The sequence below is a fragment of the Dipodomys merriami genome, unplaced genomic scaffold (genome assembly GCF_024711535.1).
Source record: "Dipodomys merriami isolate MVZ:Mamm:240054 unplaced genomic scaffold, mDipMer1.0.p SCAF_864, whole genome shotgun sequence".
NCBI lineage: Eukaryota > Metazoa > Chordata > Mammalia > Rodentia > Heteromyidae > Dipodomys > Dipodomys merriami.
Genome location: NW_027206473.1, coordinates 349,448 through 363,467, shown reverse-complemented (window position 1 = coordinate 363,467; position 14,020 = coordinate 349,448). Strand labels below are relative to the sequence as shown.

General features: G+C 41.7%; 1 protein-coding gene across 4 annotated transcripts in view; it reads left to right on the top strand.

The window, feature by feature from the left end:
* Positions 1 to 1,600: 1,600 nt before the first annotated feature.
* Positions 1,601 to 14,020, top strand: part of LOC138820344 (intracellular hyaluronan-binding protein 4-like) — a 39,906-nt gene continuing 27,486 nt past the window's right edge. For 3 of the 4 annotated variants that reach the window (XM_070011989.1, XM_070011990.1, XM_070011988.1), the window contains exons 1-2: positions 1,601 to 1,698; positions 13,252 to 13,414. In XM_070011989.1, the coding sequence (XP_069868090.1) occupies positions 1,644 to 1,698; positions 13,252 to 13,414 (218 nt within the window). In that variant the 5' untranslated portion in view covers positions 1,601 to 1,643. Of the gene's footprint in view, positions 1,699 to 10,731; positions 10,826 to 13,251; positions 13,415 to 14,020 lie in introns of all 4 variants that reach the window. The other variant, XR_011369839.1, reaches the window with a different exon arrangement.

Genomic DNA, 14,020 nt, shown 5'->3' with positions numbered 1-14,020 from the left:
GGGGCCCTGTTTCCCCTGTGGTCCACAGTTACCTGATACCTGAACAAAATCCAAAATGTAAGAGAAAGTGATGTCTGTAAGATGGGGCAGCCACTAGTATGTGGGAAAGATTTCCTGAAAGAAACCCATCTGTTCTGAGCTCCAGGCCTTAACTGAATGTCTGAAATGACAAACAAAACTATCCAATCACCAACCTCAACTTGCCCAAGATGAAACTCATGGTCCCTTCCCAGTGTTGTATTTAGTTGTGACAAGCATTCCCATTTCAGATGCCCATGCCAGCAAAAGAATCGTCACATCAGCTTTATCATCCATACCAAACACAGTCCCAAGTCCTGCTGATCTAGTCACTCTTACTTATATCCACTGCTACCATCCTAAGTCCAAGTGACCTCATCAGTTCTTCCCTGGATAATCCACTGTAGTTTCTTCACAGCACAGTTAGAGTGGTCCTTTCAAATATAAATTGGTTGTGTTTAAGGCACTGCTCCTGGAAGAAAGACTAAAATTAGGTCTTTGTCTAATCCTTCTAGTCCCAGTCACACTGCTTTCCTTTGAGCTTAATAAGGTTTGCACTCCATCCCACCTCAAGACGTCTTCATCTGCCCCTTATCACTTTTCCCTTTCACCTTAACCTTCATTTCCAAAGGAAAGCTTTCCCACGCATCCTCATGGTAAGACCCTTGCACTAGGAATCACATCTTGATGGTCAGATTCTTGTACTAGAAGTCATGTCCTCATGCTCAGAACCTTGCACTAGGAGTCACATCCTCATGGCTAGACACTAGCACTTGGAGTCACATCCTCATGGTCACATTCGTGCATTAGGAGTCACATTCTCATGGTCAGACCCTTTCACTAGAAGTCACATCCTCATGGTCAGACACTTGCACTGGGAATCACATCCTCATGGTCAAATCCTTGCACTGGGAGTCACGACCTCATGATTAGATCCTTGCACTTGTGCTGGGAGTCATGTCCTCATGGCTATTTCCTTGCACTAGGAATCACATCTTCAAGGTAGAACCTTGGACTGGAAGTTAGAAAGGATTCCTTCTTTTTTCTCAGTATGCAGACTAAGGTCTAAGGTCCATAACAAGAAGCAGCTGGTGCTTCTTCAACAACACACTAAATGCTAAGTACATGGCTGTTGAATGGCTATGTTAATGTGTAACCTTAACAGAAGTGTGGCAGACATGGAAAGTACCCCAATTCCATGCGGTTACAGGATAGCCAAGACTGACCCCCTGGTTGGCAGTGCAAGTCACCTGCGTCCATCTGTTGTGGTTTCACCTCTGGCCCCATCTCTCCGGAATGGGCCGGGGGTGGGGTGCAGAGGTCAAGTGAAGTAACAGCCACCGGCCTGTGATTGGGCTCTCTGGCTCGCCGGTTGGGAAAGGGGAATGTCTCTGGGTGCTGATTGGCTGTCTCACTGCGGTTGGGTAGGCAGCGGTAGCAGCAGTGGCAGGGGCAGGTGCTTGGAGGGACTGGACAGAGCCCAGCAGAGAGGGAGGAGGCAGGCGGAATGGGTCCTTGCCACAGGATGTGCTGAACGTTGCTTGTGTGGGCTGCCAGCCTAGACCTGCAGTGACCGAAGCTGGATAAGGGTGTTCTGGTGCCCTGTGACAACCACCAGCGATTCTATGCAGGAGAGCTTTTGCTGGGTCGTGGCCAACCGCTTCTACCAGCTGCTGGAAGGTGAGTAGGACCAGTTCCACATCCTGTGCGATGCCAATCGCTCTCGCCAGCAGCAGCAGCTGCATAGCCGCAAGCAAGACAAGACCGCCATGGTGGCTGCAGCTCCGGTGGAGCTACACAGGAACTTAGGTTCCCAGGCCGGACGCTGGCGGCAGCCACAGGGAGTCTCAGAAGGAGCTCAAGAGCCTCCCGGTGCCCGGTGAGCCTTGGCAGGACAGCCCAGGCCCTCAGCCACCAGGTACATGGGTAGGAGAGGAGAGGAAGGGCACCGGGTGCAGGACAACCAGGCCAGCTGCCTAGATCCTCGGCATGAGACCAAGGCACTGTGTGCAGCGAGGATGAGCGCCCTGGAGGCATTTCATGTGCCAAGAGTGCTCTTGGCCAGGAAGGTGGGAGCCTATGAAACGGGGAGCCTGGCTGGCGCCCCAGGTGGTCCTGGGGTGCCACCGAGCCAGCAAGCAAGTCTGGAGCGGGCTGGTGCTACCAGCATGAAGGGAAGGGGGTGGCCGGTGGGGGGCCACAGAGGACGGGGGGTGGGGTTGCCTTTCTCTAACTGGCGCTGGCCTGGCTGCACTTGCATTCCTGAATCACCCCTGACTGCTCTAAGACAGGCGTTCCTAACCCTGGCACCTCCAAGCTTCTAGATGTCTCCTGCCTCATCAGACCATGGCCTGGTGCAGGAAGAGGAAGGGCACCTCAGAAAACACTTCCACCTGACCCGCCCTGGCCTGAGGCATCTGCACCTGCCTCCCACTTCTTCCCTGAGTGCTGAGTGAGGCGAGTGGTTTTCATGAGGTGAGGTGTGTGGTTGTCACTCTTCTGATTGTTGAGGTTAGCTGTGTGGTTGTCACTGTTCTAGGTGTTGAGGTTAGATGTGCAATTGTAACTGTTCTGAGTATTGAGGTTAGGTATGTGGTTGTCACTTTTCTGAGAAATGAAGTTAGGTGTGTAGTTGTCACTGTTCTGAGTACTGAGGTTAAATGTGTAGTTGTCACTATTCTGAGTGTTGAGGTTAGGTGTGTAGTTGTTACTGTTCTGACTGAGATTAGGTGGGTAGTTATCTCTGGTCTGAGTCGAGGTTAGGTGTGCGGTTGTCACTGTTCTGAGTACTGAGGTTATGTGGTAGTTGTCACTGTTCAGAAAACTGAGGTTAGGTGTGTATTTGTCACTGTTCTGAGTATTGAGTTTAGGTATGTAGTTGTCACTATTCTGATGACTGAAGTTAGATGTACAGTTGTTGCTTTTGTGTGTATTTAAGTTAGGTGTGTGGTTGTCACAGTTCTGAGTGCTGAGGTTAGGTATATAGCTGTCACTGTTCTGAGTAGTGAGGTTAGGTGTGCAGTTGTCATTGTTCTGACTGTTCTGATATTGATGTTAGGTGTGCAGTTGTCACTGTTCTGAGTTTTGAAGTTAGGTGTGTGGATGTCACTTTTCTGAGTGTTTGAGATATGCAGTTGTCACTGATCTGAGTACTGAGGTTAGGTGTGCTATTGTCATTGTTCTGAGTATTGATGTTAGGTGTGTGGTTGTCACTGTTCAGAGTACTGGGGTTAGGAGTGTAGTTGTCACTGCTCTGAGTGTTGAGGTTAGATGTGTAGTTGTCACCATTCTGAGTGTTGAGTTTAGGTGTTCTGTTGTCACTGTTCTGAGTATTCAAGTTAGGTGTGCAGTTGTCACTAGTCTGAGTATTGAGATTAGATGTGCATTTGTTACTGTTTTGACTGTTCTGAGTATTGATGTTAGGTGTGCAGGTGTCACTGTTCTGAGTACTGAGGTTATGTGTTTGGTTGTCACTGTTTTTAGTGTTGAAATGAGGTGTGTAATTGCCACTGTTTTGAGTAGTGAGTTCATGTGTATATTTGTCACTTCTGAGTATTGAGGTTTGGTGTGCTGTTGTCAGTGTTCTGAGTATTGAAGTTAGTAGTGTGGTTGTCACGATTCTGAGTATTGAGTATAGCTATGTAGTTTTCACTGTTCTGAGTATTGAGGTTGGGTGTGTATTTTTCACTGTTCTGAGTACTGGGGTTAGCTGTGAAATTATCACTTTTCTGAGTATTGAGATTAGGTGTGTAGCTGTGTCTGTTCTGAGTTGAGATTAGGTGTACAATTGTCACTGTTCTGAGTGTTGAGGTTAGGTGTGTAGTTGTCACTGTTCTGAGTGTTGGGGTTAGGTGTGCTGTCATCACTGTTCTGAGTATTGAGGTTAGGTGTGTGGTTGTCACTTTTCTGAGTAGTGAGATTAGGTGTGCATTTGTCACTGTTTTGACTGTTCTAATTATTGATGTTAGCTGTACAGTTGTCACTGTTCTGATTACTGAGATTAGATTTGTAGTTGTCACTTTTCTGAATGTTGAATTTAGGTGTGCAGTTGTCAATGTTGTGAGTACTGAGCTTATGTGTGTAGTTTTCACTGTTCTGAGTATTGAGGTTTGGTGTTCTGTATTCAGTTTTCTGAGTATTGTAGTTTTGAGTGTGGTTGTCACTGTTCTGAGTATTGAGATTAGGTGTGCAGTTGTCACTGTTCTGAGTACTGCAGTTAGGTGTGTAGTTGTCAATGTTCTGAGTAGTGATCTTAGGTGTGTAGTTGTTATCGTTAGCAGAGCTTGTTTGCCTATTCCTGGCTTGGTCAAGACTCATCCACTGCTTTCTAGGCAGCAGAAGCTCACGCCTGTTCTCCTAGGTCTTCAGGATGCTAAAACGGAATCAAGGTTCAAAGACAGCCTGGCAGGAAAGTTCAGGAGACACTTACCTCCTGTTAACCATGGTGGGGCTGCAGTTCATTGGTGGAGTGACAACCCTGAGCCAGAAATCTTGAGGGACAGTGCTCAGGCCTGAGCATGGACATGCGTGCACACTCACATATACATGTGTGCACATACACACACAAAGTGTGAGTTCATGCCCTGTCAGAAAATTTTAAGTGCTAGCACCTTGACTTGTTAAAATCGCGACTCTACCTTTATCTGTGTGGAGAAGATTTGTTGCTTGAGAATCAGAAGTCTGTAAAATAAAATCTGTAAAATAAAGATGCTGAAAACCAAATGCTATTCGGTATGTCAGTAAGTGTATGACCTTACTTAATCAAATGAGATAATGCACTTTTACCTTACTTTTTTTCTCAAATTAGAGAAATATAAAATTAAATGAGGCAAGGATTCTCCATTTATTTACTGATCTACGTAGTTTTTGCTGTAATAGTTTGAACTGATGGCCTCACTAATTTTTAGATATAGCTGTCTCCCTATGCTTCCTACAAAGCTGAGATTAGAAGTGCATGCCATCATGACTTCATGTCTAGCTTCATTTTTTTAAACAAATGAAAATGTTGTGTCCTTTAGAAGAGTGTGACACTGCAGCTAGTATTGCTAATAAGCTGACTTTTCACAGTTTTCAATTTTAAAATAAATTTTTGTCATTTTTTTCTTATAGTATTGAGGATCAAACTTGGGGCCTCAAGCAAGCCAGGCCAAAGGACATTATCAATGAACTATAGTCCTACCCTGTGGTGGAAATTTTAAACATGTATGACATTGAATGAACACCCTTTATTTTTCCTGACATCAGCACTGTGAATTTATATACACAAATTTAATTACATAAATGCACAGTGCTTTTTCTTTTTTCAAAACTTAAGTGATATAATCTGGGATGCAGTCCACTTCCTGCCTGACAGTGCACTACCAACTTTTCTGTCCATTTAGAGTCTAGGCAATCTGGCTTTTGAGATATATATTTACAAATCTTGAGGTAATTTTATAGGTAGAATAACATTGTAGTTTTTTTCAAGGTGCATAATAGAAGAAAGCACCTCATTAATTTCCATTTATGTAGTTACTGTACTAAATTTATCTGTAATGAGTGTTAAAGTTCTACACAAATTTCTGTAAGCCCTGTTATGAAGGTCTGTGATTTTCTCTACTTAAATATTTTATTTATTTATTTTATTGTGAAAAAACCATACAGAGGGGTTACAATTACATGGGCAAGATAATGAGTATATTTCTTATGAAGCCTTGTTGCCTCCTCCATTGTTTCCCATTCCCGTCCTTTCCCCTATCCACCCCACCCCCACCCCTGCCAAAGTTGTAAAGTACATTTTTCAACATAATGTATTGTAAATCTCATTGTTGCAATGGGTCCACCTGTATCCCTATTTAAACGATGTGTTTTTTTCCTTCCCCTTTAAAATTATACATGTTATGCCAAGGTCACAGGACCCCCACCAAGAAGAACTCTACAGCTGTTTTATTTAAACAGGCTGTAGCTTGGGCCTCATCTTACACTCTGACACAGTGGCGCTCAGGAGGAGAGCACTGAGCTAAGGATGTGCAGGTCTTATAAAGGTACACACCCAGGTGGTTTATCACCACCTATTGCTCTGCTACAAACAAGCAACAAGTGGTCACTGCCTCCAAATTTTAACCCTTCATTTCCCCCCCATTGACTTATAGTCCTGAGACACAATCTTGTAGCTCTGGGCCAAAACTAAATTCCAATACCTCTCGAACTTGAACGGGTATAGTCCCTCTCTGACCTTAGCCATAATATTAAACAATAATATCAATAACAATCAGTTTATTTTTCTTTTCTTGAGGTGTATGCGGAGTGGTTGGGTAGGATGCTTGCAGACTTCTCATGTTTCCCCACGGTCATCCAGGGCAAAGGGTTCAGCTGGTCTGGCATGGGAGCAGTGGATCCAAGCAGCAAGGGCAGGAGTAGTCAGTAGCACCATGTAAGGTCCCTTCCACCGTGGTTCCAGAGATCTCAAGTTGTGCCTTCGAACAAACACCCAGTCCCCTGGTTTAAACAAATGGGGGGTAGGAATAGAAGCAGAATCATAATGCTCTAAGCTGGGGCCACATACTCTTATGCAACAGCTGTAAATAGTCAAGCTTACACAGAAATTCAGTATCATCCAAATCAGCAAGCAATTCAGTCTGAAGACTAGGGATAATGGGTGGAGGGGGTCCATGCATTATTTCAAAAGGAGTAAAGCCAAACTGATAGGGTGAAGTTCTTATTCTAAACAGGGGCAAAAGGAAGGAGTGATACCCAATCTGCGCCAGTCTCCAAGGCCAATTTATTTAAGGTCTCCTTTCTGATTCATTCTTTCTACCTGCACTGAACTCTGGGGTCTATAAGCACAGTGCACATTCTAATCCATCCCAGGTGCTGTGGCTATTCCCTGACTTACTTTTGAGATGAAGGCCCATCCATTATCTGTCCCAACAGTGGATGGGAAGACATACCTGGGTAGGATTTCTTCCAGGATCTTCTTAGCCATGATTTTCACAGTCTCATGTTTGTTGGGTAGGCTTCAACCCATCCTGAAAAAGTGTCTACAAAAACTAGCAAATATTTATATCCAAATTTTCCAGTTTTAATTTCTGTGAAGTCTACTTCCCAATACACACCTGGCCTATCTCCACGGAGGCAAGCTCCCTTTGTAACCAGTTGATTGGTGGCATTGGTGAGCTGACAGGCTTCACAATTTTTTTTAAATTTAATTTTATTTTATTTGTTAACATACTGTACAGAGGAGTTACAATTACATGGGCAGGATAATGCATACATTTCTTACCAAACATTGCAGCCTCCTCCTTTGTTTACCCTTCACATCCCTTCCCAGCCTCCCCCCTCCCCCCCATCCCAATCCTATTCCTTCCCCCCCACACACCGACGTTGTAAAGCTCGTTTTGGACATGACAACTTGTACTTCTCATTGCTGCAACAGGTCCACCTGTATCCTTAAACAACTGGTTTTTCCCCATCTTCTCCACAAGTTATACTGACATCAAATATAGTGAAAGCAGGGGTTATACTGTGGGGGAGGGACATACAAAGCAACAAAGAGATAATATTATAAATGCGTAAGAAACACATGCATGGAAGAATAAAACATTAAAATACACATCTAAGGGTTCATTTTCCTGACATCACATTATCTGACCTTTTCCGCTTGACTCATATATATACTAGATATTACAAATAAGGGAAACCATGGGACCTATGTTTCTTGGGCCTGGCTTACTTCACTTAATATAATTTTTGCCAAGTTTTTCCATTTTCTAACAAATGGGGCAATATCATTCTTTCTGATGGAGGCATAGAATTCCATTGTGTATATATACCACATTTTCTTGATCCAATCATCTACTGAGGGGCATCAGGGTAGGTTCCATATCTTAGCTATGGTAAATAATGCTGCAATAAACATAGTTGTGCTGGTAGCTTTAGTGTGGTCTTGTTTGTATACATTTGGGTAAATGCCCAAAAGTGGGATTGCTGGGTCATAGGGGAGTTCTATGTGAAGTCTTTTGAGGAACCTCCATACTGCTTTCCAAAGTGGTTGAACAAGTTTACATTCCCACCAACAATGAAGTAAAGTTCCTTTCTGTCCACATCCCCTCCAGCATCTGTTGTTGTTAGAGTTCTTGATTTTTGCCGTTCTAACTGGAGTGAGGTCATATCTCCATGTTGTTTTGATTTGCATTTCTTTTATGGCTAGGGATGTTGAACATTTCTTCATGTGTCTATTGGCCATCCTTCTTTCTTCTTCAGAGAAGTTTCTCTTTAAATCTTTTGCCCACTTATTTATTGGGCAGTTGTTTCTTTGAGGATTTGTTGTTGGGGGGTTTAATTTTTTGAGTTCCAAGTATATTTTAGATATGAGACCCTTGTCAGTTGTATGGCTAGTAAAGATCTTCTCCCAATCCGTGGGTTTTCTATTGATCTTGCTAGCTATGAGGCTTCACAATTTTTAACAATGTCCTTGATGAGTTGATTTTTACTTTGGAGTGTTAGAGCATGTCCTGCAGTCTTCGTGTTCCCATGTGAGGGACGCAATGGATTCTCTTTAGAATCCCCTTCCCCAATCTTTTTAGCAAGATAACTTTCCCCTCACCGGTTTTCCTTCTCTGTCCAGAGGTTTATAGGCCATGGGAATTTTCTTTATCCACTGCAAGTCTTCTTGGGGATACTGAGGCTCAGGAGGCAAAGCTCGTGGCCCTGGGTCTACTAGAGTCAGCTCTGGGCTGGAGGGCCAACTCCTTAGCTGCCTGATCGGCCAAGTTATTTCCTTTGGTTATAGAATCAGTTCCGTTTTGATAGCCAGGGCAGTGCATAATGGCAATATTTGCTGGTTCCCATCTAGCCGAGGCTTAAAATTTCTTGTTTGTTTTTAATATATTTTCCCTCAGCTGTCAGCAGCCCCCTCTCTTGGGAAATGGCTCCATGGCCATGCACGTTGGCAAAAGCATACCGACTGTCTGTGTAAATGTTTAGTCTCTTCCATTTTCCCATTTGTAGGGCTTTTGTTAGTGCCACTAGCTCTGCTCTTTGTGCAGACATTCCCTGGGGGAGTGCTTCTGCCCACACTATCTCAGTGTCCGTGATGATTGCTGCGCCTGCGTATCTTGTTCCATCTCAAATGAAACTGCTGCCCTCTGTGAACCATGTATGCTCAGCATGTGATAGTGGCGATTCCAACAAGTCTGGCCTCTTTTCCTTTACCCAGTCTCTCTTTTCACGCTCAATTTCATGTTTTCTGTCCTTCCTTTCCTGTTTTTGCCACGGCTACTAGATCCCTAATAGACCTCTCACCGAGAGTCAGATTCTACAGCTGTTTTATTTAAACAGGCTGCAGCTTGGGCCTCGTCTTCAACTCCGACACAGCGGAGCCCAGGAGGAGAGCCCTGAGCTAAGGATTTTCAGGTCTTATAAAGGCACACAACAGTGCAGTTTAGCCCCATTTGTTGCTTTGCTACAAACAAGCAACAAGTGGTCACTGCCTCAAAACTTTAACCTTTCAATACCAACATCAAATACAGTGAAAGCAGGGATTATACCATAGGGGAGGGACATAAAAAGCAACAAAGAAATCATCTTACAAATATGTTCGAAACAACCGCAGGAGAGAAAAAAAAAAACATTTCTTCATGTATCTATTGACTATCCTTTCCTCTTCAGAGAAGTTTCTCTTTAAGTCGTTAGCCCACTTATTTATTGGGCAGTTGTTTCTTTGAAGATTTGGTTTTGGGGGATTTAATTTTTTAAGTTCTAGGTATATTCTAGATATGAGTCCCTTGTCTGTATAACCCATGCTTTCACTGTATTTGATGTTGGTATAATTTGTGGAGGGGAAGGGAAAAAACAAATCGTTTAACTAAGGATACAGGTAGACTCATTGCAATAATGAGATGTATTAATCGTTATGTCAAAAAACGAACTTTACAACTTTGGTGAGGGGTGGGGGGAGTGTCGGGTGGGGAGAGGGGGGAGTATGGAAAGGGATGGGAAGTGGAAACAAAGAGGAGGCTACAATGCTTGATAAGAAATGTACTCGTTATCTTGCCCATGTTATTGTAATTCCTCTGTACGGTATTCTCATAATAAAAAAGAAAAGAAGAAACATTTGAATCCTTATCTTGGGGTTCCAATCCAGATGCCCCTCAATAGATGAATGGATCAAGAAAATGTGGTATGTATACACAATGGAAGTCTATGCCTCCATCAGAAACAATGACATTGCCCCATTAGTTAGGAAATAGAAATGCTTGGCAAAACTCATATTAAGTGAAGTAAGCCAGGCCCAAAGAAACATAGATCCTATGGTTTCCTTTATTTGCAACAACTAGTATATGTCTGAGACAAACAGAAACTGTCAGATAAGTTGATGTTAGGCAAAATGAAACATTTTAAATTTAGTCTGAAGATTGAGTGAATGCTTAGCATAGAGAAATGTCAAGCATTTGGGAATACACTTTTTGACATACACCAGAAACATTAATCCTCCAGAATGTGGGAATTAGATGCTTGCCCCGTGGAATTGGAAGTTTTACTGTACTAAACTATCCAAAGCTGTACAGAAACCTATGAGAGGCCCTTTGCTCAGTATATTCTCGAACCATCAGAGACTGTTTCAGCTCGCTTTCCTCAGCTTTCTTCAGAGCCTAGAAACCCTTTGAGCCAAAATGCAACTATTTTATGGGAACTCTTGCTGGAAATTTTACTGTATTCTTTTCCTTTTCTAAGCTTGTGTTTAGATCAGTGATCCAATGCTAATGCAAGCCTTTTATTGGAAAAGGCTGGTGAAATGCAAGCTGCTGTTCTAGTGTGGAAAAGCAAGGTGGGTTCAATTGCAGTTTTGGCCTCTTACAACTGATTTGGGGGGGAAATGTCTGTCACTATTAGCTTTGGTCTTTGGAGATTTAGAGGGAGAATATAGTATTTGCAGGATATTGGTAAATATCCTAGTAAGTAGCCAATTCTATTTAACACTTCAATATACATACAGAAATGATGGAAATGACTTTACTATAAAGCAAGTTTAATTGATATAGTTAAAAATGAGATAGCAGAAAGAAGGTAGAATAATCAATGAAGTAATTCTGTAGTTGAATGGAGATACTATAATGGTAAAACACAAATGCTTATGGGTTGCAAATAGAAAATCTACAGCAAATCTTTTAATTTTTCACTTTGCTAACTTTATTTATGTAGGTGCTAATTCTAGGAATTGAACTTAAGGCCTGGGCTCTGTCCCTTAGCTTTTTCTTTTGCTTATGGTTAGTGCTCTACCACTTGAAGCCACAGCTCCACTTCTGGCTTTCTTAGAGATCACATAACTTTTGTGCCTAAGTTGGCTTCCAACTCTGCTCCTCAAATTCCATTCTTACATGTAGCTAGGACTACAGGAATAAGCCACCAGTACTCACCTTCAACTTGTTTTTTTTGTTGTTTTGTTTTGTTTTGTTTTGTTGTTGTGGAGCTTGAGCTCTGTATCTGGATTTTGTCCCTCAGATCTTCTGTTCAAGCCTAGCACTCTACCGCTTTGAACCACAGTGCTAATTTCAGTTTTTCTGGTGCTCAATTGGAGATAAGAGCCTCATGGATTTTCTGCCAGGCTGGCTTTGAACCATGATCCTCAGCTTTTGACCTTCTGAGTAGCTTGGGTTTCAGGTGTGACCCACCAGTGCCTGGCTCAACTTATTAACAACTTAGTGACATTTTCCCCCTGATTTCAACTACCCCTTCTATTTTGGTTGATCTGATTTGTTTCTACAGTAGAAGTATAATCCTCTATGAAAATATCATAAAGTGATGTAAGTTAGATTTAAATAGTTATTGATATTATAGGATATTAGAGCCATAGAGTGAACTTAAATCCCTTGTGCAATATTTGACACTCAAAAACATTTTATATTCAAGGTAATTACATAATTTTATATTCGTGATGTACAAACAGGATTTTTATTTTAAGACTTGATAGTACTTACTTATTTGTGTTAGAGTATAAAGTTTAGTTAGGAAATAATAATGAGAAAACTGAAAAAAAATCCCTGTATTTTTAAAGTTTGTAATTTTTGCCAGTCCTGGGGCTTGAACTCAGGATCTGGGCACTGTCTCTGAACTGCTTTTGCTCAAGAGTAGTGTTCTACCACTGAGCCACAGTGCCACTTCTGCCTTGTTCTGTTTATGTGGTACAGGGCATCTTGCATGGTAGGCAACCACTAAGCCACATTCCCAGCTCTATGCCTGTATTTTTATTGTGGATACATGAGAGGAATTTAATGAGATGTACATCCATTATTTGAATAAATTTTAATATTTTTCTATATGTACTATCAGCGTGGTGTAATTACTCCTAAGGAAAATCAAAGAAGTATAGCAAAAGCTATAAATAATATTTGAGGACCCTTCTAAATCTAAGGGGAAAAAGACAATTTTGGAAGACAGTTTAAGAAATGACAAAGTTCAAAATTTATTTACTAACTTATTAGATGGCTTAAAATACAGGATTTGATTGCATATTCTAAAGCAGCAGAAGAGAAAAGACAAAAGAGGGTTAGCACTTTGTCCTTGTTTCACCTGGATGCTGGATTCTCAAATGGACAAAAAAAAGATACCTTCTTGAGTGAGTTGAAAACTGAGTTGAGGCCCACACTAGAGACATATAGCAAATATATAAATCCCATTCAAGGGAAGGAAAATCTTTTTAAAATACAATGTTAAGCACAATCTAATATTGTACTTTAAACTACAATCAAAGGTACTGGTATGTACTACTTTCCTGGATGAGGTTTAGAACTATGGTTTCATAAAGCTGCTTTTGAAATGTGAAATGTAGTTAGTTTATTAAATTGTGTTAATAGAGGTCATCTATAATTAACCAGGTGTGGTGCATGCCTATGATTTTAACCCTCAGGAGTCTTGATACAGAATGATTGTGAGTTCCAGGCTAATCTCAAACATATGTAATGACCTTATTTCAAAACACAGCAACAACAAAAAGAAAGAAAAAGATACCTATAATTATATGGTTTATTGTATACTCTCTAAAACATAAGTGAAGTCATAATAGTAATAAGGTTTTATTAAAATGAATAAATTCTAGAAAATAACATCAGCAACTTTTTCCCCTGAAATTCCCATTTATCCAGTGGTATTCCAACTGGTTTTTGGAAAAATGAAATCTTAAGGAACCTATAGAATTGTACCTAGTGTTTCATGGATGTTGTGTTTTAGCCCTCTGCTTTGGTTTTCTGCTGGCAGGCCAGAAATGGACTCCTAGAAAAGGGGAGCAACAATGCTGGAATGACAGCTGGAGAAAAGAGGTGATACTTAATAGAGCTGAGCAGAGATCCTACAGGGAATATGGACCATTTGAGGCCAAGAGGCAGGCCGACTTTACAGCTGAGAAGTTTTCAGCTGAAATGTATGTACAGTCCTCAACTGGGTTGGTTGGGGAACCAGAGGACTTTTCAGAACAGCCATAACCCTTTGTGACCTTTCCATATTACAGATCTTAGGAACATTTTGATAGTTTAGGCAACAAGTCATTATTATTTTAGATGACACCTGAAAGATCTTCATGTATTTCAGAGATGACCTTATATCAAGATTCAGGGCCAGTTGTATAATTAAAACTAAATGTGGAGCTGGGTTCTGTTGGCTCATGCCTGTAATTTTAGCTACTCAGGAGGCTGAGATATGAGGATCGTGGTTCAAAGGCAACCCCAAGCACGAAAATCCTTGAGACTCTTATCTCTAATTAACCACCAGAAAACAGGAAGTGGTGCTATGGTTTAAATGGTAGAGTGCTAGCCTTGAGATGAAGAGCTGAAAGATATCACCCAGGCCCAGAGTTCAAACCCCATGAACAACAAAAATAAATAAATAATAAATTAACCATGGGCTTGGAATGTACTTTATCAGTAGAGCATTGGGAGAGCTCTTTAGAATATACAAGGCCCTAGTATCAATGTCTAATTCCACTGCAAAGGAAAAAAATATTTTCCATAATATGAGAAGCACACAGTGC